This window comes from Sciurus carolinensis, chromosome 2, assembly GCF_902686445.1.
Source record: "Sciurus carolinensis chromosome 2, mSciCar1.2, whole genome shotgun sequence".
NCBI lineage: Eukaryota > Metazoa > Chordata > Mammalia > Rodentia > Sciuridae > Sciurus > Sciurus carolinensis.
In genome coordinates, this window is record NC_062214.1 from 158,232,264 (window position 1) to 158,258,405 (window position 26,142).

Here is a 26,142-nt window from a genome sequence, read left to right on the forward strand (position 1 = left end):
GCTTTATAGTAGAAATAAGTTTCTCCTTTTTGTGCTTTTGAAGTGTAAGTAGCACATAGGAACTAGGGAAAAGAGATAGTAGTTGTCAAGTATTTTAGTGCTCCTTAAGTTGCTGGTACCTTTTTTTTTTTGGTTCTTGCTGTATTCCAAGTGGGAGGGGTATTGTACAGTGATAATGTAAATTTCATCTTAGTAAATAGTAGAACTAGAGACCACAGAGGTCATAATGCAGGACGTTGCTTTGTTATTATTGTTAACTCTTGTTATTAGCATTTACATAATTCATATAAAATTTTTATTGTAGTCAAGAAATATTAAAAGTGGGCTAAAATAATATAGTGAACAAGGGAGATTTTGTTTTTTGTTTTTGATGTTGGGAACTGAAACCAGGGCCTTGCACTTGCTAAGCATGTGATCTGTTGCTGATTTACACCCTCAGCTCCAGAAGAAAATTTTTATTTCTCTTGGACTGTATGGAAAGGGCTAATGGTAAATCTGCATATAACTATTTAATTTATATTGCTTATTCTTTTTCTTCAGAAGGAAAAGAACATGTGGGTTTTCAGGGGTCTTACCTCAAGCCAAAAAGCTGGCTAGTCATTGCTGTGAAGGTTCAGAGGAGAGATATCTTTTCCCCTTTGTATTGATAACTATTTTAAAGCTTTATCTCCTGTACTAGGGACGAAGGAGAATTGCTCGAGATGCAAATTCTATTAAAAAGGAAATTGAAGAGGAGAAAACAGAAGACAAATTAAAAGATATTGATACAGAAAATAAGGGTGTAGATGATGACTATGAAATGTCAGAGAAAAAAGAAAATGAACTACTACTGGGGAGAAAAAATACGCCAAAGCAAAAAGAGAAGAAAATTAAAAAGCAAGAGGATTCTGACAAAGACTCAGATGAAGAGGAAGAGAAAAGCCAAGAGAGGTACATTATCTTATGTTTGTTCTCCAGAAGCAGCTGTCTGGGGTACAACAGTGTTTTGTTCCTGCTTAGAAATTCAGGTTTGAGGGAATGTTTTCTTATTGGGACTTCCGTTCCTCTTGTCTAATGAAGGTGAGACACATTGTGAAGATGATGTGTATCGCCTTTCGGAATTGGAGAATATACTGGTCGCACCATTTTAATAGCACTTGTGCCCTAAACAGTGGCCTCAAAGAAGGCTGCGCCACCCAGTCAAAAGAAAGGTCCTGCAGTTGACAGCAGGGAAGGGAGCTGGAGAAAAATGGAGGAAGTGGACAAGAGGAAACAGCGACAGCAAAAATTCCATTTTAAAAAAGGTACAATGTGGGAAAGCTAACAAACACATGGGTGCACAGTACTAGCAGATGTTTCTGTGTGTTAGCTTTATCTGAGATATTTTTATTTTTTCAAGTTACTGTATTAGAATAAGTGGCATGCACCCCTGATTGTAGTTTGGAAAATACATTCTTGCCCCACATCACACCAATAAATTTCAGCTTTTTAATGTCCATCCTGTTTGCTGTTGAGTAAAAATTGTATCTTTTTTTCCATGTACTAGACGTGTGTGGATTGAAATGATAAAAATAGCTAAAGATTAGGCAGTCCAACTAAATCAGGGTCACGTCTGACCTTGTTATGTACTTGGCCATTCTGTAAGTGTTGTTAAATGGATTTGCTAATTTTTAGCTACAAGAAACAAGTTGTAAAGAGCAACAACAGCATAACATGCTTCCTTAAAATATAAACTCTTCTCTATAATGATTTTTGATTCTTTTATTAATGTAATGCCAAACTTTTCTGGAAAATTGAGTTGTTAAGCCAGATTTGGGAAAAGTGGCCTGCTGCATCCAACTAGTAGCTGACACAGTCTGAAAATTAACCACTGAGGGAATAAATATTCAGAAAAATAGGATTAATTAGAGGGAGAGGTAATCTGATTCAATATGAATAGGCATAGGAGCTATCACAATTATTTGTGAAGTAGGTTAGTAAAAAAAATGAAAGTTCTAACTAGTGAAATATAATTAGGATTAGGAAAAGTGAGAGAAAATAATTAGCGTTGAGTATAAAGATACAAATGTAGTATTTTAAATATTTGGCTAATATATATAAGCAAAAGTGAACCACTTACAAAAGAGGGACTTGTAGTTATGTGCAAAATAAACATCAAAATACTGTATGTGTATTATAGTATATTCCTAATAAATATAAAACATGATGAATCTCTACAATAAATAATGTATGGCTTAAAAAGACTTCATAATTAATATGTAAATGTAACTGCGATTTTCTTTAGAGAAGAATAAACAGATTTGATTGAATATGAAGGATAATCTTTTTTATTAAATAAAAATTAAATATATAAATAGCATACACAGTCTATATTCCAATTTTGTATTAGGAATTATGGAAATGGGACTTCATGGTGATTTCTGTTTTAAGTTATTTTTCTCAGAAATTACCTCTTCGGGCTATTATTGGATGGTGTCCTTGGGGAGAAAACATTCCCATTGCAAATGGTCTGTCAAAGCGTCTTTGAATTGAGTCCCTGAGGGGGCATCAAAATAATGCCCTATACTTATTATAGAGCATAGTTCCTCCTCTTAAGCTTTTAAAACTCTTGTAACATTTAAATGTTCTTTGATGCAGTTCTCTTCTGAATCCTACTAGGGCTAACAGAATGTTTTATAATAAAAATATTCAAAATATTGTGGACTTATCTATGTGAATCTTTTTTATATCTGATTCTCAAAGAAGAGTTGATGGGATATAAGTGAAAAAGCATAAAATATGTAGAGCTTACTGTGCTCAGTAGCACAGGCCTGTAATTCCAGGGACTCTGGAGACCAAGGCAGGGATCGCAAGTGGCCTCACGTTCAAAACCTGTTGTTTCCTGGGGTGTAGTAGCTCTCAATGTAATCTCAGCTACTTGGGAAACTAAAACAAGATAGCAAATTCAGTGCCAGCTCTGGCAACTTAACACAATCCTATCACAAATTAAAAATAAAATAGTGCTGGGGATGTAGCTCAGTGATAAAATACCCTTAGATTTTATCTGACATCCCAAGCCAAACAAACAAGCAACAAAAACAACTGTTTCTTTGGTAGAGTAAGGAGACTTTTAATATGTAAATTGGTTTTTAAAACATGGTTACTAGGGTAGAGAGCCCTTGTTCATTTTTTAAGCCCATTAAAAAAACTAGGAACTATTCTAAAATGAGCATAAAATAGTAGATTTATGATACTTAGTTGCAGGAAGTTACAAAATATCTTTAGATTATTTCACATGTTAAGGTGGCACTTGAATATGATTTCCAAAGACTTTTTCAGAGCAGATTGTTCTTATTTTATCAAAAGTGATTTATTTGACTCCACATCATCATTAACTGTGATTATTGATTGGCCTTTAATAAGTGTGGATTTACTTTTGGTACAGTGCACCTTTACATAACAAATTTCTTAGTAAGTAGTCCATAAAAATCTTCTCCTTCTCCTCCTTCTTCTCCTCCTCCACTGACATTATTAAGGTAATAGGTTGTGAATATTCTACACTTTGGATTCTTTTTAGCACATATGATTTTGTTCCCCATTAAGTGATTAGTAGCATTATCAATGTTATAACTTACTGCAGGGAAGAAACTGAGAGCAAATGTGACTCTGAAGGGGAGGAAGATGAGGAAGACATGGAACCCTGTCTAACGGGAACCAAAGTGAAAGTGAAGTATGGACGAGGGAAAACTCAGAAAATTTATGAAGCCAGCATTAAAAGCACTGAAATTGATGATGGAGAAGTTTTATACTTGGTACATTACTATGGATGGAATGTCAGGTAAGCAAGCAAGAAAGTATTTCCTTCCAACTACTGAAATTTTGTCAGTAGTTGAGAGATCAGTTTAATTTTGTGAAGACTTAAGCACGTGGTGTATTTGTGTGTGTTTTAAAAGCACACCTGTATTCTAACTTGTCCCAACAAGTTGACATTTGTACTGTTTTACAAGCTTTGTCAGTGCTTCCAGATCACCAGGATCTGTCGTTGGAACAAGCTGGATTTATTATTCATTTACAGTAAGAAAGAACATATAACATGGGGAATCATGGGGCACAGCTCTAACAGAGTTAGGTCAATAGCAAAGGCTCAGGGTGCCATCTTTGGGAACAGGAATAGCCCAGGATTCTGTGAAAACGTATTGCAGAACATGGTCAGGGAGTGAGGCTATAACTCAACTGTGCAAATGTTGATTTCTGTCAAGCATCGTAATAATTCTAAGTTGATTAATTAACAAGGAATGTTGGAAAGAACTTAAGATTTGAGCTCCTGTTAGGTGGTTTAGGGAGGATTTAAGGAAGTAAAACTTTGCTTTTATATGAGGTACTGTCAGGAAGCTGGGGGTAATTTTGTAATTGATTTTCTTGGTCTTACTGTAAGGAGAGAAGACTAGTCCAAGGTTGACACTGTAATTGGTGAAGAAGCAGCAGTGATTCATTAACAGGAAAAAAAGAATGTTTAGTCATTTTTGTGGCTTGGACAATGTTCCTGTCTCCCCCCTGCCCTCTGCCCCTTGTGTTCAGATATGATTAGGGAGTGGTCTGATTTTTGCTTAGATCTGTCATGGGCACAGAGCAGACTTATTTGATGTTGTGTGAAGTTGTTCATGTTCAACAAGAGCCAGATCAGCTTGTCACAACACCAAGGTCTAGCTAGAGCAGTACCAGGCCGATTCCTGAATGTCAGGGCTGCTTTTCTCTTACCCTTTGGAAAGTCTTGTGTATTTGAAATCTCCAGGTTACCTGAATTCACTTGGAGCCATCTTGCTCTAAGGTTTTTCTACATGCTAGGTATATGTTCTTCTGTGACTCAATTCCCTCATCACTAAATTGGGGAAAATAAAATCCTGAAATAAATTAAATACTGAAATAAAAATTTCAGAGAGATACCGTAAAATGACACCTATAATTAACATGTATAGTGTTTAGAAGAACTTGGTACTTAGTAAGTGCTCAATGATAATTAATTGTCTTTTTATAATTTGGCATCATCTTAAAAGGTAGGAGCTTAATGAATATAAGATTTTAAAATTTATTTTCTTTGACTCTGTTCAGTTCACAACCATATACTCTTTTTTTGGTATTGGGAATTGAACACAGGGGTGTTCTACTACTAAGCTACATCCACAACTCCCTCTCCCCTCTTTTGTTTGAGACAGGGCCTCACTAAATTGCTGAGCTGGCTTTGAATTTGTGATCCTCCTGCCTCGACCTTCCAGGTTACTGGGATTATAGGCATGTGCCACCATGCCCAGCCCATGTACTCTTATTTGCCATCTGTGTGTTTTTCAGTTCTTCTGTCTAGAATCTCTGTTTTCTATCATCCTTCTTTCTCATCTTTTTAATGTTTTACTTTATGAATAATCAATACTCATATGATTAGTTTTCTCTTAATTTGGTGTTAGTTTCCTACTGGGTTAGTCACATGATTTTTTTGTTGTTGTCCTCCATACTCCTGAAAGCTGGTGTAATTCTGCCCTGCTTGTTGAGATGAAGCTCCTATAGTTCCTTCAGAATTTAGTCGAATTTCTAAAATGAAAACATGTGCAAGTGTGGGGTTCAGGTCTTTACTTGAGAAATGCTGGAACCCCCTTGGTTGGCAATATTGACGCTGGAAGTACCCGCACAACAGTACCCTTCTTTCATGGGGCCATTGTGGCCTGTGCCAAGTTACTCCAGATCAGGCCTGTGCTTCTTGGTGATTTGATGTCTCCTGGAAAATTTCAGAATTGGACATTTGCTCCTTTGTTAGTACTGGGTCACATACATAACTCTTATTGCACTTCCCAGGTTCCATTTGATTTCATTATATGCTCTCTTTCATATGGGACTGAATTGTATGAGAGCAAGGCCTTGTTTTTTCTGTTCCCTACCTTTTTCCTCATACAGAGCCTGGCATACCAGTAGGTCCTCAGTGAATATCCCAAATGAATGTATGTAAATAAGGTAACAAAATTCAGGATTGAATATTTCTAAGATAATAAAATACAAATACTTAAAAGTCTGGTACAATGCTTATAGACAGTCCTTTTCCAAACGCTTTAGATCTTGGGTTAATCTACCAGAATTAACTATATTTCAAACTATAGTGTAGGTATCATGGTGCCATCCCAGCTGAATCTTGCACATGTTGGAACCATGTTCTTATCTTATACGTCTCCATGGTAACTGAATTACAAAGCACAGGTATGATTTCCAGATACATGAGTTTACTTACACAGTACAGTTTAAAGTGAGAACAGCCTATAATTTTTATACTCAAGTTAAACAAAATATAAATTATTGAAGGAAATTAAATATATAAATATCAGTAAAAATTGTAAAATCTTAAAGATGATATGACTCAAAATAAAATTTTATTAGAAATAGTAGAGACTAAAGAGTTCTGGGGAGGAACAGAAATTTCAAAGGACTTGATAATATAATCTGGAACTGATCATGTTGCAAATTTTAATTTACCTGAGTTTTCTTTGTATTCTTTGTTCAATAGAGTGCATTCCAATACAGAATCTGCTTATAAGCTCAGATTTGTGGGAATTCTAAAAACAAAGCGGTTCCAGTAGTTTCTGTATGTACTTAGCATTTGCTCAGCCCCCAACCTCCCCTGACCTGTTAACTCTAAAAACTTCTCTTGGCTTTCCCTGTTGATAGTTGGTACAACAAAGCACCTCGTATGGTGGTTGGTACACATTACCCACAAACCCACCTCTGAGACTTTCACATTTCTGTCAACATGGAAATAAACTCTTTAATCTACTCACCGTTGTTTTTGTTTGATGAATATATTTTAAATAGGATATCGCTATGAAATTTTTAAATTTTCATTTTAAGGTATGATGAATGGGTGAAGGCTGACAGAATAATCTGGCCTTTGGACAAAGGTGGACCAAAGAAAAAACAAAAGAAGAAAGCTAAGGTATGTTTCTACATTCATAGACTTTATGATAGGTCCAGGAATTATTCAAACTCTATATTTCTTTAAGACATTATTTTTTTAGAGCAATTTAGCTTTCATAGCAGAATTGAGAAGATGCAGAGATTTCCTATATGCCCTCTGCCACATACATGCATGAGCCCCCCTGCCCTGCATTGTTAACTCCCTCAACCTCTACCAGAATAGCGCATTTGTTACAATTGATGAACCCACATGGACACATCATTGTCAGTCCACAGTTTACAGCACGGTAATGAACACACAGAAGGTACAACACACATAGTTTGAGTTTGGGCAAATGTATAATGCCATGTACCCACCATTAAAGTGTCATACAGAGTACTCTGTGCTTGGTCAGTTCCTCCTCCTACCCTCTCCCAAACCTTGGCAACCACTGATCTTTCTACTGTCTGCATAAATTTGCCTTTTCCAGAATGTCATATAGTTGAAATCATTACAACAGATAACCTTTTACAGTTGGCTTCTTTCATTTAGTAATGTGCATTTAAGGTATTGTGCTTTTTTTTAATAAATTTTGTTTTATCACTGTAATAATTGTATTAAGTTTGTTGCCGATTTTCTCTATTATAACTCAGGTGCTAAAAAAGTAAAAATTTAAAACCTGTTACCACATCATCTCATGGAAAAATGAAAACCAGCAATGCCTAGGGCACAGATTTTAAACGCAAATGTCTGTAGAGGGAACTTTTATAGGAAAAGGGTAAAGTAGGACTAAAAGTGACACACAGGGGACTTGGTTCTCACTAGAGAGGGTGGAATTAACCATTCTTTTTTTTGGGGGGGGTGCTGGGGATCGAACCCAGGGCCTTGTGCTTACAAGGCAAGCACTCTACCGACTGAGCTATCTCCCCAGCCCCTGGAATTAACCATTCTGTTGTGGCAATGCTGACCCAAGGTTGCCAGATTTTATTATTTGGGGGAACCACTATATTTTAAAAATGCTAAATCTGATGTTTAAATTCTTGAAACTATTAGTAAAATTTAGTAAAATAGAGATCTGCCAAGTGTATTGTCTGTTTTTGATGTCTTTATTTCCTCAGTGGATAATAAGGAACCAGGGGGAGTACTGAATAGTTGTATAGCTTGCGAGTGCACTAGCTTTAGCACAAAATAATTGCAGTGTTACAAATTGTGGAATATCATATTCTTATAAAGAGGTTAGAGAACTGTTTTTGATTTTTCTATAAGCACAAATTAGGGGTTGACAAATAAGCTAGTTTTTTTTTCTTAGTTTTCCTTGGAAAATTAAAATGTTCATTTTTCTTAAGGCATTGACCATTCTCATGCATTTCCTTGTTACTACCCAGAATAAAGAAGATAGTGAAAAAGACGAAAAGAGGGATGAAGAGAGGCAGAAGTCAAAACGGGGACGACCTCCTTTAAAATCAACCCTTTCATCAAACTTGCCATATGGTTTATCTAAGACAGCAAACAGTGAAGGAAAATCAGGTACCAGATATGCTCACAGTGCTATGCCAGATGGCTCACTTCTGTCAAATGGAATGGAAGATGCTCACTCTTGAGGATCACTGATTTTTTAAAAAATCAATAATACATAAACAGTCATGTGTCATTTAACAATGGGAATACATTCTGAGAAAAGCATTGTCATTGTGCAACATCATAGAGTGTACTTACACAAACCAAGATGGTTATGGCATTGCTAGCAATAGAATCTTACAGGACTGTTATCCTACATGCAGCCATCATTTAACATCACTCTGTTGTACATGACTTGTTAAAATTACTGTCCTGTGAGAGATTCATAGTAAAAACCACCTATGTTTTAATCTCATATGATTTAAATTACAAAATTTAATTCCAAACTAATGCTTATTATACTTTGTTTTTATTTAAAACCTAGTGATATTTTAATAGAGGATGAATTAACAATCCATGAGACCTGGTGTGTGCTACGCTTTGCTGCAAAGCATGCACTAGTGTCTCCTGTTAAGTTTAGTGCTATTCAACAAAGCTGAGACTATGCTATTCAGAGAGTACAAACTAATGTAATACAAGTATATTTTTTGATGCATGTAGGTGATCATATTTTATTCTGCTTTTACTCTTTCCCCTCACTTTCCTAATTTTGTGTATTTTTACATGTAATTTAAGAAATTTTAAAGGATTGTTTTACAAATTTTCCCTCCCTTCAAGAGATTGTCCTGAACTAGTTTGCCTTTAGTCCATATAGTGCTTGAGTGCACATTAAAAAGGGCATCTTTCCTCTTTACTGCCATCTGCTGGAGTGCTGTCATAAAATACAAATGCAGGATGTCCACAAAGTGAAAGGTACCCCTTAGGTGGCCTGCCTTTGTGTAGTGTACAACCTACAAAATTATACATAGCAGCCTTATTAAACTTCTTTATAAAAACTGTATTTTTTTCAACATTAGAAAAATGAATTCTAAGCCAGGCATGGTGGCGCATGCCTATAATTCCAGCTACTTAGGAGGCTGAGGCAGGAGGATCACAAGTTCCAGGCCAGCCTTAGCAACTTGGTGAGACCCTGTCTCAAAATAAAAAATAAAAAGGGGAAGCACTACTGGGTTTAGTCTCTAATACCACACACACACACACACACACACACACACAAATACAAAATCAAAAACAACCATCTGTATTATTTTTATGATGAAACCATGAAATAAAACTTTGTACACTTTTTCACTTAAACAAATATAGTTTGCCTTTTTGAACTTCGTTCAGATATGAGTACTATATGGGCAGGATTTTTGTATTTTATAGTTCTCATACTACCTTAGAACCCTCCCTATTCTATTATTTTAAAGATTTTCTGATGTAAAGAAAAAAAAGTAATTTTTCTTGCAAGCAGGTGACTTTTGTGCTTTTTTGTCTGTCAGTAAGAATTTAAAGTTTTGAGTATTCACATTGCTCATTTTAAATAGTCATCTTTCCAGAATTATTTTAAGTGGAATGTCATATTCCCTTCTTAGGACACAAATGGTGATCACACCTATATTAATCAGTATATACTAGATCTTAGATCAAACTACTTAACATAATAACTTCTTAGTATTTGTCCTTTGGCCCTTCTACAGGCTATTGTAACCTAAATACGATACTAGGGAAAATGACCTAACAGCTCTTCGTATAGCATTGAGAGAGTAATATGCTATGTACTATATCTTCACAGAGTATATTTTGAAATCCCTTTCCCCTAATTTTTGGCACAAATGTCATGGCTTATTTCATGTAGAAAATTTGTGTAGGGAATATTTGGAGGTACGTGATTTAGAGTTTTATTTATGTTTTGTAGGCTTTTTATTGTAAGATTACATTGGTAATTAAGATAAAAACCTGTATAGTATAATAATTTTTTTTCTTGCAGACTCTTGTTCATCTGATAGTGAAACAGAAGATCCTTTAGAAAAGAATTCGATAAATGAAGAACTCTCTCCTGATATTAAGGAAGAACTAGAAAAAAATGATAATTTAAATGATGATAAACTAGATGAAGAAAATCCAAAGATTGCTGCACACGTATTAAAGGAAAATGATAGGACTCAAATGCAGCCTTTAGAAACCCTGAAGTTAGAAGTTGGAGAGAATGAACAAATAGTGCAGATTTTTGGAAACAAAGTGGAACAAGTAGAAGAAGTAAAGAAAGAGGCAGAAAAATCTCCTAAAGGAAAGGGAAGGCGAAGCAAAACAAAAGATCTTTCTTTAGAAATTATAAAGATTTCATCATTTAGCCCGGATGAAGCAGGAAGTGAACCTCACATAGAAGCTCATAGTCTTGAATTTTCCTCATTAGACAGTAAAAACTTTTCTTGTGCTACTGAAGATGAAATTGACCAATATGGGAAAGAAAAAAAGTTGAAACGGAAAATTTTAGGACAATCATCACCAGAGAAAAAAATAAGAATTGAGAATGGAGCAGAAATGACAAATAGTGTGTCTCAAGAAAGGACCAGTGATTGTATTGGATCTGAGGGGATAAAAAATTTAAATTTTGAACAGCACTTTGAAACAGAAAATGAAGGAATGCCATCATTAATAGCAGAGTCAAATCAATGTGCCCAAGAGTCGAGTGGCGAAAAACTTGATAGTCCAGCTGCAGAAACTGTACATACACCACTGAAAGAAGAGGAGGAGGCAATGCCTCTGATTGGACCTGAAACCCTGGTCTGCCATGAAGTTGATCTGGATGATCTGGATGAGAAGGATAAGACCAGCGTGGAGGATGTGGCAGTGGAGAGCCCCGAGTCCAGCTCCCTCGTTTCTGTCCCGCCTGCCCTCCCTCCTGCAGCACAGCATAACTTCTCAGTAGCTTCACCACTTACTCTCAGTCAGGACGAGTCTCGAAGTGTAAAGAGTGAGAGCGACATAACGATCGAGGTCGACAGCATTGCTGAAGAGTCTCAAGAAGGTCTCTGCGAGAGGGAATCAGCAAATGGGTTTGAAGCCAGCACCACCCCTGGTACCTGCAGCATAATTGTACAGGAACGAGAGAGCAGGGAGAAGGGTAAGGCTTGCAGGGAAACACTTGCATAAATTTAAGTCAAAACCAAAAGTTAAGAATTTCAGGTACTGCTGATTTTTAACTACCATCTTTTTTTCTTTTTGCTTTAAAAAATGTATATATAGAAGTACATGTAGAGGACATGGATGAATAATTGTGTCCACCCTTATTTTTGGTGTTGTTTTCAAATTCTCTTTCCTCTTATTTCAGGTCAGAAAAGGCCAAGTGATGGAAATAGTGGATTAATGGCAAAAAAACAGAAGCGTACCCCAAAGCGAACAAGTGCTGTAGCCAAAAATGACAAGAATGGAGCAGGTCAGTGCTGGCCTCTGTCTGTATGGTGGTGGTCATTTCTGCAGTTCACTGGTTTCGAGCCTGGCTTGTGTTCATTTAAAAATAAATCTGGTTTATTATATTTTTCCATTAATAATCTGAAGGTACATATCAATTTTACGTAGAACTGGGATAGATGTAATTATTTTTTATGCTTATTTCATGTGTTTTATGGAAAGTAGTTTAATATTAGAGGAACATATTTGGGACTCAAAAGAAAAATACAGTTACTTTGGTGTTAAAGAGTAGATAAAGCTTACATTTTTGCAGGGAATGTTTTCCTTTAAGCTAGAAAAGCTAATTTGTAGATAGTGTGATAATTGTAAAACACGGAGAAATAAGGGCAATTCTTATTGATAAAAAAATTAGTAAATCTGTATGAATGAATTAGATTACATGAAAAACAAATTTTGTATAATGAATAAAATTAGAGAACGTTGTAGAGATAAATGTAATTGATTTTGACAGATTAAAATTCAACCTCTAAAACATGTCTTTATACAAGTCTGTAAAGGAAGTTCTAGGTTATAAAAGACACACAGTTCAAGGAAAGGAATATGATTTATATAGGATAAAAGGCATTTTAGTAGTTGGAAGTTGCTGTCTAAGGAAAGGAGAAAGAGTGATAGGAGATGAGCATATAAAAGTATTAGGAATTACAAAGGGAATGTGATAATGTTACAATGGATAAGCCAGGCAGTCCCGACCTTAGTCACATGATCAAAGTGAACCCCATCCTGATTGAAACAGTGTCCCAATGGACATTAGCAGCTACATCTGTGATATTCCTATCAAAATGCATAATGTAAATCTGATCGGGAGAAACCAACCATCAACAAATTCAAGCTGAAGGATATCCTGTATAACAATTGGCCTATAATCTTCAAAATTGAAAAGATCAAAAGGTCCTTCAAAAAATCAAGGAAAGAGGAAATGTTCTAGCTTGAAAGAGACTTCAGAGATGTGGCAACTAAATGCAGTACATGATTCTCACCTGGATCTGACTGCTGTAAAGGGTTTAATTGGGGCAACTGGAGATCTGAGGATTAGATGATAGTAATGATCTGTGCTAACTTTCTGACATTGATGCTATATTATGGTTCTGTAGGAGTGTGGTAGTTTTAAAAAATTCCACATAGTCATTGATACTTTTCAAGAAGTGAAGCCTAACTTCTATCAGCATGGGTGTGGGATGAACTCAATGACCCATTTCTAACAAAGTGGCAGTGATAGAGCTTGATTCTGGAGAATAGGTCATAAAAGGCACTGTGAATTCCTCCTTACTTTCCATTGGATGACTTGCTCTGGGGAAAGTTGGCTGTTGGGAGGACATGAAGCAGTTTGTCCAGAGGCCCATATGCTGAAGAACTGGGGGCATTGTATCAATAGCGAGTGACTTGAGAGAATGAGTGAGCCACCTTGGAAGCAGATCCATCAGGCTCAGTCAAGTCTTCAAAGACTAAAGCCCTGACTCAAAGTTCACACGCAGTCTCACAAGATTCCTAAGCCAGACCATGCAGTCTGCTCCCAGATTCTGATCATCAAAACCTGTGTGAGATAATGAACATTTGTTGTTTTAAACTGCTAAGGGCCAGGAGCAAGAGAGTGGAAACTGACCAGAGATAAATTTAAATTAGTAAACACTAGGAGATTTGAGGACTAATTTGTAATACAGCAGTACAGAACTGACACACAGAATGTTGTCTGTGAGAAATATCACATACTAAAGTCCTCTAGTTTAGCACATCAGCTTGCTCTCAAATGGGTTAGAAAATAATTTGGGTAATGGTTTTACTTTTTTGTAAATTTGAAAATTTTATCAAATTAAAAGTTCAAAAGATTGATAAAGGAAGGACATGACTAGTTTTACTTTTTGGAAAGGATCTGGTTTAAAAGGCAGTGAAAGAAGGAATAAATTAAAGAGATTTGGTAAATAAAATCACTAGGATTGTTTATAATTGGTCAAGTATGAGAAATTAGTTAACTAAGATATGGAATATGGGAGTAGTAGCAGGTTATAGGAAGAGAAATTTGGAGAATGTTAAGTTAAAGTTACCCAATATTAGGAAAATATTGGGTCTGGGACTTAGAAGGCAGTCTAGTTTTAGTTTTCAGAGACTTGAGAGAGGATGAGATTGCTATAGAAGAATTAAAAGAATGAGCAGAAAAAGGAACAAAAATAGAACTATGTGGCAGAACCCTTTATGTGGGCCAGGAGGAAGAGTGGAAACTGACCAGAGATAAATTTAAGTTAGTGAACACTAGGAGGTTTGAATGAGAAATAAGTTTCAAATGCTGTAGAATATTCAAGTAGGATTAAAATAAGTTAATTGAATTGAACCAATAGTTTATGTCCCTAACCAGAGCACAGAGATGTAGAAGTCAGGATAATAGAGTTTCTCTTTCAAGAAGTTTGACCCTAAAAAGAGGAAAAGAGGTGCCAGTTGATGGGAGAGGTCTTCTCCCCTTCCCTCCCTATCTTTCTCCAGTGATGGAAAGATCTAAGCATGCTGTGCACTCTGGCAACCAAAAGCAAGAACACAGTAGACGTTGGTTGTTGGAGAGGAGCTGGAGTAGACAGTCTTAAGAGCATAGCTGAGAAGATCAGTTTGTCCAGAAACTCTTCAAGATCAAAATATATTAAAAAAAAAAAAAAAAAAAAAAAACAATAGAAGAAAAATACAGGTAGGAAAGGGACTTGGAAACTTAATGTGTAACTCTTAATTTTGCTTTTTCAGTAGAAATCAAAAGTATCTCCTAATATGAGATCACCAGTATGATACCAAGAAGTGTAATTGCTGGGTCTGTTGCATTTTTATCATTTATAGTCTCCAAGTAAACTTTCTGTTGTTGTTACAGGACAAAGCAGTGATAGTGAAGATCTTCCAGCTGTAGACAATTCAAGTAAATGTACCCCAGTGAAGCATCTTAGTGTGTCTAAGCCACAGAAGCTTACACGATCACCTGCAAGAACCTCCCCCCATATCAAAGATGGAGAGAAAGAGAAACACAGAGAAAAACATCCAAATTCCTCTCCTAGGACATATAAGTGGAGCTTTCAACTCAGTAAGAAACTTATAGATAACATGAATGTATATTGTAAAGTGGAGTATATTTAAAATGCCAATTTAATAAAATAAGGAATAATGTTTAACAAATTATTTGTGTATTCCAAATCATTAATCACCACTTGTTATCTTAAATACAAATCTATATTTTTTCCTAAGATTAACTTGATAAATATTGACAAAATTGCCAGTTAAGAAGATACATATGAGCTGAATGGAGTGGCACATGCCTGTTATCCTAGCAGCTTGGAAGGCTGAGGCAGGAGGATCACAAGTTTGAGGCCAGCCTCAGCACCTTAGTAAGACCCTGACCCTGTCTTTAAGTAAAAAAATAAAGGGCTGAGGAGGTGGCTCAGTGGTAGAGTGCTTGCCTAGCATGTGTAAGGTACTGGGTTCGATTCTCAAATCTGCATATAAATAAAATAAAGATCCACTGACAACTAAAAAAATGTTTAAGAAGAAAAATAATTCTAGATCAGGGTTACTTTGATGTTTTCTTACATTTTTTATATTTATGTAATACATATTGAATATAGAAAATTTGGACATACAAGGATGTTTAATCATGAACTTAATTCGTGTCTTACCTTTTTAAAGAGCCTTATTGAGCTTATTATGGTATGTTTTAATAAACTAAAACTTTTATGCATTTATGAGTTAGATTTTTGATAGAACTGCCATCTTTTTTTGTCATACATTTTAAAATCCATTTTTTTTCCCTTATAGATGAATTAGATAATATGAATAGTACAGAGAGAATCTCTTTTCTTCAAGAAAAATTACAGGAAATCAGAAAATATTACATGTCTTTGAAGTCTGAAGTTGCAACCATAGACAGGAGAAGAAAAAGATTAAAAAAGAAAGACAGAGAAGGTAATTTTATTAATTTTTTCCCTGTTTTTATATATATATATAAGTGTAAATATATATAAATATAAATATATATTATATATATATATATCCTATCATTTTAGAAGATTTGTTTGTCACTCTGAATGTGGTATACTTTTATTAATTGTTGCTTTTGGATTTCTAGTGTTTTCTTTTGCTGTTACTGAAGTGAATGGGTTAATAGCTGAATTAATCAGTACAAGACCTTTGAAAGGGAGTATGAACTAAGTTATAAAATATGTGATTTACTAAATGTGGTAGGTTCTCCAGAAGAACTAAGTTCCTCTGAAATTCACTCTGGTCAACAGATATTTTGGGGTGCCTATTCACAGGCACTATATTTGTTATTTTGAGGTTCATTGAAATAAATAAGGCATAAGGCTGATCCTCAAGGGGTTTGTCTTGCTGAAACAGTAAGTCATTTCCTGAGCAACTGTAGTGTAATTCAGTGCAGCTCACCATCATTAATGACCACTTCATCATATGCTAGGCACTCTGCCAGGTGGCAGAATGGAAAAGATGAATTAAATTGACTACAGACTTTGATCTTGAAGATTTTAACATGTAGAAGGACAACCAGGGATTATATTAACCAGTGTAGAAGTTAGTGGAAGGACAGGATACTTTCGAGTAATCATTGAAGGGATAAAGTATCTGACTTAGATCTTAAAAACATGTAGTGTTGGACTGGGGATATGACTCAGTGGTAGAGTGAGTACCTGTCACACACAAGGCCCTGGGTTTGAGTCCCAGCACCACACACACTACACCACACACAATAAAATGTAGGGTTGACTTCGAGTTAAATGTCTGGAGAGAATGTGAGGAAAGGGAATTTATATATTGTTTATGAAAGAACAGTTTGGTATAACTACTTCTAGAGCAGTATTGCACCCACAAAAACTGAATATATGCAGAATACATTATTTTTCTAGGTGTATCCTTCAGGCCTAGAGAAATCCTTATTCCTGTGGCCAAGACAAACTATAGAAAGATATTCTTTACTGTTTTGAAATGGAGGAAAATGGAAAATAACCTAAATGTTCATAAATAGGGATGGATGAATAAATAATGATAACTTATTCATTAAAAAAATTAAAACCCTATGTCCAGAAAGACTAGAGCATGAGACAGCCCACCAAAGGAGAAAAGAAATGTCAACAGCATGTCTTTTGATAGCTTAGCAGCTGATGGACTACTGTAACTTTCCTGGCAGATGAGACTTGTCCTTGCAATGAGACAAAACAAGCAGCAAGCCAGTTCATACCACCTAATTCCAGAAAAGCTCTGAAGGCAGGGATGTGGAATGATGCTGAAAAATGGAGCTTAGGTGAAAATGGAAAGAGAAATTAGATCCTCTTATCCCCCTCTGTAAAGCAAGGTTAACTCTTTCCCCATGTCCAGAATAAAACCGGAGATTAACTTAACAGAGGGTAGGTTTGTAGACTCGGACACCAGCCATAGCTGAAAGTGAGAGTAAGTGTTGAATTGAAAGTCATGGATCGAGTGAAAAGTTTGAATACCAAACAGTAAGACTCCCATCTGTCTTCCAACCTAAGATCTAATCCCTTTTGGCTCACTGAAAATGTAGCCAAGTTTGTGCCCATTCCTGGGAGGAGGTTCTGAAGAAATTGACTGCCACAGGAAGAATGACCTAACATAAATACCAACATGCTCCTGAACCAAAAAACAATATCTGTGCTAATCAGTGCATGTGCATTACCCATGTTGAAAATCCTTGATATTCATAGACAGCTTCCTGTTAGCTTTTTGATGCCCCTCTCTTAAATGTGGGAGCCATGTGACCAGATAATTGAGGAAAGCCTGTATATAAAGATAGATGCTAAAGTAAATAAAGAGAATAAAAAAGAACTTAGAAAAAAACACAAAAAGATATACTATTAAAAAAAATTCAGAGGCCAGGTGCAAGTGGTGCATGCCTGTAATCCCAGCAGTTTGGGAGGCTGGGGCAGGAGGATCACAGGTTCAAAGCCAACCTCAACAACTTAGCAAGGCACTAGGCAACTTTACGAGACCCTGTCTCAGAATAAAATATAAAAAAGGGCTGGAGATGTGTCTCTGTGGTTAAGCACCCTCGGTTTAATCCCTGGTACAAAAAAAGGGAAAAAAAGAAAAAAAATTCGGAACTGAAGGTTATGAATCTAGAAGATTGAAGGAACTCACTGTACCCTCTAATGAATCGGGGGGGTTAGGGAGAGATTTGTAGCAACGCACATATTGAAATTTAGAATCCTATGGACAAAGAATAGATTCTAAAAGTTTACCTTATAAAGGTGTATATGAAAGAAATGAATCTCAGATCAGCATCAAGTTATTTAAGTCAGATTTAGAAGCCAAGCTAAGAAACAATATGCAGTTCAGCAAAAAGGCAATCTCACAGAGAAAAACAGAAAAGGAAAATCCCAGGGTGGTGGTGAATGGAAGCTGTAAGGTGACCACTGCATAGCAGACCTGGAAAGCAGCTACTCCAGAAATAGGATGGAACAGAAGTGGGGAAAGGGGCTCCAGGAGCACACCTCAAAAATAGATAAGTACAAGGTGAATGACCTGAAGGCTTGACTTTGTTGAGACAAATGTTATGCCCTCGCTAAAGATTTAGAAGGTGAATTGCTGATAAAATGACTTATGTCATGTGGTCTTAAATCATTCAAGTTCAGCAGGTTTTTTGGTGCTGGGGATTAACCCAGGGGTGCTCTACTGCTGAGCTGTATCCATAGACCTTTTTTAAATTTTTTAATTTGTTTTTATTTTGAGACAGGGTCTTGCTAAATTGGGGAGGATGATCTTGAATTTTCAATTCTCCTGCCTCTGCCTCCTGAGTTACTGGGATTACAAGCATGTGCCAACACAGCTGACTCCAGCAGTTTTTAATTTCTGGGAATAGCATGGAGCAAAATGGAAAGAGATCAGACTTTGTCCTTTTCTTTTAAAAAAAACTTTAGCAAGAAGTCTTTATAGTACTTTTAAACACAAAAAGAAGAAAAGAACAGTGGGCTGGGGAGATAGCTCAGTCGGTAGGCCCTGGGTTCGATCCTCAGCACCACAAAAAAAAAAAAAAAAGAAGAAGAAAAGAGCAAATTAATTAATTTCTTCTGAGAACTCCCCACTCCTTTGGGTTCAGTTTCCTAATAGTGATGTAAGTTTCAGACAACTAAAAAGATTCCTTCCCTTTTTTCCTCTTTTTTTAGTAAGTTGTTAAATTGAGAATAAGTGATTTCTAGCATACGTATAAGAATTTGTTAGAATGAATCACATGTCTATTGGTAATTACACACATCTACACATTTTTTTTTTGTACTGGTGATTGAACATAGGATGCTTTAACACTGAGTCACATCCCCAGCCTTTTAAATTTTTTAATTTGGGATAGGGCCAAAATAAGTTGCTTAGGGCCTTGCTAAATTGCTGAGGCTGGCCTTGAATTTGCAATCTTCCTGTCTTGACTTTATAAGTCCCTGGGATTACAGGTATGTGCCACACACCCAGCACACAGATATTCTTGAATAAAAATTAAAACTTGAAATAGGAACCACTAGGCAAAGATTGACAGGAGAAGCTCTGGACATGGTGGCACATACCAATAATCGCAGAGACTGGGGAGGCTAAGGCAGAAGTATCACAAGTTCAAGGCCAGACTCAACAATTTAGGGAGGACTGGGGATATAGCTCAGTTGGTAGAGTGCTTGCCTTGCAAGCACAATGCCCTGGGTTCAAATCCCCAGCTCCACAAAAAAAAAAAAAAAAGAAAAGAAAAATTTAGGGAGACTATCTAAAAATAAAGTAAAAAGGCCTGGGAATATAGCTTAGAAGTAAAGTGTCCCTGGGTTCAACCCCCAGTACCAAAAAAAAAAAAAAAAAAAAAAAAAAAAAAAAAAATGACCAGAGAAGGAACTTTGCACAAAGGGAAAACACAAAAGGAAAATAAAACAAAAAGACTGAAAAATGACCAGTTACTCTCTCCCTGGAGTTAGGTTAAAGCTATTTGAGGATTTCCCCCTAATCATACACTCACATTGCCATAACCTCCATGATTATGATACCTAACAATTACTGCAAATTCTCTGACTGTTTCTGATTTGGGTCAAGCCAAGTTCTTTACTGGGGGTCTTTGAAATAGGGGTTTAAGAGTTTAATCTCTCTTAAATCTTTACATTTTGCAGTTCTTTTTTTTTTTCCCTTTCCTTTTTTCACTGCTAGGTATTGAACCCAGGGCCTTGTGTATACTAAGCACATGCTGTACCACTGAGCAACACTCCCAATCCTGTGGTGTCTGCTTTGAACTGTTGAGTTACATAACTGACCAAGGACTGATTCCCCTCAATTGAGTCAAACTGAATATTTGCTGGCAATTTGTTATCCCTTCATCTAACATTGAAGAGGCCAATGAATAAAGCAAATAATGTTAAGAATCTTATTTCTACTCTGCCATCCACTTGGTATCTCTGGAATCATTTTTGACTCTAACATCAATTGTTTTGATTCTACAGTGTCTCATGCAGGAGCCTCTATGTCATCTGCTTCATCAGACACTGGAATGAGTCCCTCATCATCATCTCCCCCACAAAATGTACTTGCTGTAGAATGCAGGTGATAAAACATTTTCTCTGCCTTCCCAGCAGTTTGCTGCCATGGACATAAATTCCAAAACCCTGAAATACAACCACAGAGAGCACTCAACTCGTTTGACATTGCTAAGTATATCCTGTGTACTTTTCCAGGCTGGATTGTATCTATTCCCTTCTCTCTTCTTTTTTTCTTGTTGCAAAAAAAATAAGCTGATTAATAATTGAAGGTTAGGCAGCCTGCCATATTTGTTATAATTTTTCCTCTTTATTTTTTTCATTTTTTGTGATATAGAAAAAAAAGGGCACTTAGCAAATTTGAATTTGTAAAATAAAGCTTTTCAGGTGTTATAGAAATCATAGACAAGCAAGTGCACATGGTAAACATCAAAATATTATCCAGCTGAATAGATACTGCTGCACTTTCACTAAGATGTATTTGAACACTTGGTGAGTAGGGGGTTTATGTTGTGTTTTTTTATTGTTGTTGATTTTTTTTTTTTTTTTTTTTTTAATTTTCGTGGAAGCACTTGCTATTTAGAACTGCCAAAGTATATGTTCAGCAGTGTGCCCAGGTTTAAAGGTGTAAATGGGACAAAATAAATTGTGAAAGGAAGTGTAGTTGACTGAAAACTACAGTTGTAATAAGTCTTCCACTTTTTATAGGACTTTTGAGCACACAATTATGCAAATATTTTAATGTTTATTAATGTTTACAGTGGAATTGTGAATAAGTTTTCAGTGGACTATCTTATCCCTTGACAAAAATATTTTGTCTTTTTTCTATGTAATTTCAGAGTTTTTATTTTGTTACAAAAATACAAAAATGAAATATATAACAACAATGAAGTTATTTAACAAGATTTCTAAAGCTGAAAATTTTGTGTAAAATAAGGTATTATCTTGCAACTTGTTAAATATATTTATTCAGACATTGGATGTTGTATTTTTATGTATTTTTTAAAATATTAATAAAATTGAAAAAAAGAAAATTCTAGGTTAATTCACTCTTTGGATGACACTAGCGCTCAGCTGTCCCTTTTACAGGAGGTGCCTCCAGTAGCCTGGCCTGTACTGAAGGGAGTCTGTCTCAGTCCTTCAACAGAATAGAACTATAAATGGGCATCTGGATCATTGGAGTATGTCCTTATTTAGAAACTTTGGCAGTCCTAGTATTTAAACTGTTTTGAGGAACAAATTTTTGGTTGCCCTTCAAACACTTTGTCACAGTTTTATGTTTGCTATACTGCCGAATAAATTTATATCTCCCAAAGTTGAGATGCAACAACTAAGTAAAGCAACTATGTATGCTTTGTCTGTGAATTGTTCCACAGGCTGATACATTTTGTAAATAATTCTTCCAAAATCGTGTATTTAAAGCAGTTTTGCATATACATTATGTAAAAAGGTGATTTTTTAAGAGCAATTTTTAAATTCATGTTTGTACATTGAAAGGGTTTTTTTTTTAAACCTCCTTTTCTGTGTTTAATACGCTGTAGAGGAATAACCTAGATGCTCTAGACTGTATATCAGGATCTGATTTACAAGAACCAAGTCGGAGCTAAGCACTAGTGATGGCATAGCATTACTGAAATCATTGTTTCTTAATTTTATTTGACCACATTGTGAACTTGTGATTCAGATTCCTTCCATTTTCTCAGAGAATTAAAAACAAAAAAGTACTCTTGTAAAATGCACTTTTCTGTCTTTTCTTTGCAAAGCAGAAGTATTTCAATGTAAAATAAAAATGGAGCTCAGTGGTCAGTATTAATAAAGACTATGTTTTAAACATAGGCTTTATATTTTTAGTTTTCATTTAAGCGGTTGCTTTTTTCTCAAATGCCAGTAATTTTATAGTTGGAAAATTAGATTTCACAAAACAAAGCATTTCAGTATATTCTTTAGCTTTTATGATAAAATATTTCTAGTACTTAATTATAAAAATAAAAAAATGTATCATTCAAATCTAGTTGGAACTAGGAAGCAACCTTAGATTTATACATTTTTTTTTTATGATTTCCTTTAGTGGCAATTCAGTAAATCTGAGATAACTAAGTTTTCAGTTTGAGTCAGATCCCTTTTAATTGACATAAATTTGGTAGTGAAGTATTGGAGTGTTGCTACTAAGAATAAAATGATATCTTCATTGAATAAATACATAGACACTATTAAAAATCCTTTCATTTGGGGCCTGGAAAAGGTTATAAAATTAAAGGACTATTTACTAGGCATTACAATTCAAATATTGGGCATATTTTGAGTTTATCCAAAATTCAGATAGTTCTTGCATGTGACTAAGAAAGTAAAAGGGCAGAGACACTGTAATACCTAAAATGGAAGGTTTTATCTATAAAATCAAGGTATTTAATTTCAGTTTTCCATTGTATGCCTTTATTGTTTGCTGTTTTTGTATTAAATTTCCAGCTTAACTGTCTTTTACCAAGAAAGATGGTTGTGTTTAGCAGATTTAAAAGACTACTACATACTATACCTGTGAAATTGCTTTAAATTATGGAAATTATATTGATCAAGCAATTAATTTACTTATGTACCTTTCTTATGAGCTCTGTAATTTAAAATAGGTATCAAATTGTGAAAACATTTATAGCTAACTTTAGCACACAAAACCTTACCAGAATTAATTCATCAACAATTTATTGAGTATCTTCTATGTGGCAGGTATTATGCTAATAATGCTGAGACCCAGGAGCCACAAAAGTGAACAAGACTGAAAAAGGTCCCTATCTTCATGGAATGTGTAATCAGATGGGTAGATGTTAAAACAATTAACCTGTTTCATTCTTAGCTGCAGGTGTGATAAGCCTATGAAGTTATGGTGTGCCATGAAACCCTGATTCAGAGCCCAACTAGTATGAAGGTTTGGGCGGTCTGGGAAGACTTTGCAGAGAAGGCAACAGTGAATCTGAGCCCCAGTGAAGATTATTTGGCTAGGAAATGGGAGGAGAGAGGTGGATTGTCTAGTGTTCCAAGTACATGGGGAAGGAGAATTTGGTAGAAAGCAGCCAGGGTTAGAGCAGACCTGGGATAAGCGTCAGGTTAAACAGAACCATTGCTCAAACTTTGCAACTACCCACCTCTACTTCTTGCTCTTCTGGTCCCCTGCCACTGTTACCCCTTGCCCAGAGCTGACTTGAGCCATGTTTCCATGAAGTTTTTGTTAACTTCACCACCAGAGAATATCGTCCTCTTTTTTGCTCTGATAGCTTTTTTCTCTGTAGTGTTTAATCTGAGAGCTTACTTGGTATTATGTTGACTTGTCCATGTGTGTGCCTCTGCCCTACTAGATATAAGTTTCTTAAGTGCTCCTAAGTCATAGGTGTGTCCCACAAAGTGCCTGGTCCTGTCTCTAACATAGTAAGGTGGTCAAAAACTGTTTAAATTTATAAAAATTACTATTTCAAATGCTATTGCTTCTGAATTTTTTTTGGTTGTGGTTTTTTTTTTTTTTTTTTTTTTTTTTTTTTATTTAGTGATCCTTATATGCAAAGCCAGAAATTTAAAAGGTCTTCAGGGTTCTTTTCACCAAGCGATGATGTTTAGGTCTGGGAATGTGGCTCAGTAGTAGAGCACTCGCCTAACAAGTACAAGGCCCTGGGTTCAATCACCAGCATGGAAGAGAAAGAAAAAGTAATAATTTTGAAATATCATTAGGAAAGCATAGAGTAGATTTGTGTAACAGTCTCATCTCCAATTTAAATTATTCTTAACTGATGAGTTGTTTTTCCTTCTCTCCTTCACTTTCGTGTGGTTACACACAACCTTTTATTCTGTTACAGGAAGAGTACACTGTGTGGTAGCATTTATCAGTAATGAAGATTGAGTGACTTAGGATGGAGTTTGCAATCCAGCAAATACATACTTTAGTGTTTTCACAGATTAGAAGCTTTTTTAGTCCTTTAATTTTTTTTACAAAATCAAATTGTTTTCCATGTTGACAAGCACACATATACACAAAACCCTGTTTATTCATATAGGCCCCATTGTGTATCTCTAAGTAGCATTAAAAGGATAATGTTTATAATTTTTTTTTTTTTTTTTTTTGGGTGCTGGGGATCGAACCCAGGGCCTTGTGCTTACAAGGCAAGCACTCTACCGACTGAGCTATCTCCCCAGCCCCAGTGTTTATAATTTTGATCTTTGTAGTTAACGTAATTATGAAGCTGTCTTCATGTTGTAGTCTGTATCGTGCAGAATTCATTTTGAAAAGTTCTGTTGTTAAAGCTTAAGGACCTGACATGTTAATATAATAAATGATTATTTATATAAGTAATTTCTTCTCAAAGATAAATTAAACAAGACAGTTTGAATCAATAGTCTTCCTAGTGAAGGGTTGTCAGAATGAACAAATAAAAATACAGGACACCCAGCTAAATCTGAATTTCAGACACACTAATAATTTTTAGTATAAGTATGTCCCGTGCAAAAATCATATTAATTTCTGAAATTAAAATTTAATTGGGCAGCCTGTATTTTATCCCAAACTTTACTTCCTTTTCTGTCATATCCTAAGCATATGTTTATCAGCCTCCAGATGACCATTTTTGGTCACTGATAGAGTGTAACAAATTGCCATACTTTCTTTTGGTTTCCGAGGATTTTCATGGGCAGATTGTAATTGAATTTTAAAATTAACAATTTCCTTGAAGTAGTCGTTATCTCCAGGATTGGCCCTGTCTATAAATGATAACTAAGACTTTTCTGGAGGTGTTTTGTTCTTTTGATGGGACCCTGTTCCCACCAGTGGTTAACTACTTTCACGAATTCTCTCCTTTCATACCTATCCAAACCTACTCTCAAATAAAAACATAAACTTACCATTGACAAGCACTTTATAATTATGAATAAAGCCACTATAAATATTTACACACAGCTTTTTGTGTGAGCATGTTTTCAATCTTCTTGGTTAAATACCTAGAAGTGAGATTGCTGGATTATACCACTGTTCCATCTTACATTCCGACTACAAGCAATATATAAGAGTTCCAGTTGCACTGCACCCTCACCGGCATTAGATATTGTTTGGTATTGGGGGTGTGTGTGTTGTGTGTGTGTGTTGTTTTAGCCATTCTAATAGATGTGTAGTGGTATTTCTCTGCTTTCAATTTGCATTCCCAAAATGCAATGATGTCATGTTAGGTTCTAATGTCTAACACCCTCAAGTGTTGGAAAGTATGTAAAGAATTGGGGACCCCATGCACTGCTAGTGCAAGTATAAAATTGATACATCTGTTTTGAATTTGAAAGAATCTACTACACTAAAGAGAAGGTAAACCTGCTAGTTCATATATCCTATAGAAAATCTGTATATGTCCAAGGAGATTCATATTAAGACTCTTCTTTGCAGCATAGTTTGATCAAAAACAGGTGGGGGGACATTCTGTAAACTCAAGAGCCTGAGGCAGGAGATCTCAAGTTTGAGGCCAGTCTCAGCAATTTAGTGAGACCCTGACTCAAAAAGACTGGGTACTTGTAGTATAGTGGTAAAGTGCTCCTGGTCTCAAGACCTAGAACAAAAAAGGGAGGGGGAGCATCTTATAGGCCCATCAGCGGGAGGATAGGTAAATAAGTTGTGGCACATTGATTAAATGCATACTACAGAGCAGTTAATGGACTAGAGGTAAATATATCAACATGGAGTAAGCCTCAAAAACAAAACAAAACAAAAAAAAAAAAAACAACCTGGTAGAAAAACCAAGTTACTAAATAGTAAATAAAAATAAATTATTTCCAAATATTCAAAACAATATTGATTGTGTATATCTACTCATAAGAATGTGCGTGGGAATGATAAAC

The 26,142-nt window shown here is 35.6% G+C and overlaps 1 protein-coding gene across 1 annotated transcript in view; it reads left to right on the plus strand.

Moving 5' to 3' along the window:
* The window catches only part of Arid4a (AT-rich interaction domain 4A), a 70,232-nt gene extending 46,490 nt beyond the window's left edge, over nt 1–23,742 (plus strand). Inside the window, exons 16-24 of the mRNA XM_047539435.1 lie at nt 680–930; nt 3,599–3,796; nt 6,844–6,928; nt 8,275–8,416; nt 10,320–11,456; nt 11,664–11,768; nt 14,646–14,852; nt 15,581–15,727; nt 20,254–23,742. Of these exons, the coding sequence (XP_047395391.1) occupies nt 680–930; nt 3,599–3,796; nt 6,844–6,928; nt 8,275–8,416; nt 10,320–11,456; nt 11,664–11,768; nt 14,646–14,852; nt 15,581–15,727; nt 20,254–20,357 (2,376 nt within the window). The 3' untranslated portion in view covers nt 20,358–23,742. The remainder of the gene's footprint in view (nt 1–679; nt 931–3,598; nt 3,797–6,843; nt 6,929–8,274; nt 8,417–10,319; nt 11,457–11,663; nt 11,769–14,645; nt 14,853–15,580; nt 15,728–20,253) is intronic.
* Nucleotides 23,743–26,142: the final 2,400 nt, after the last annotated feature.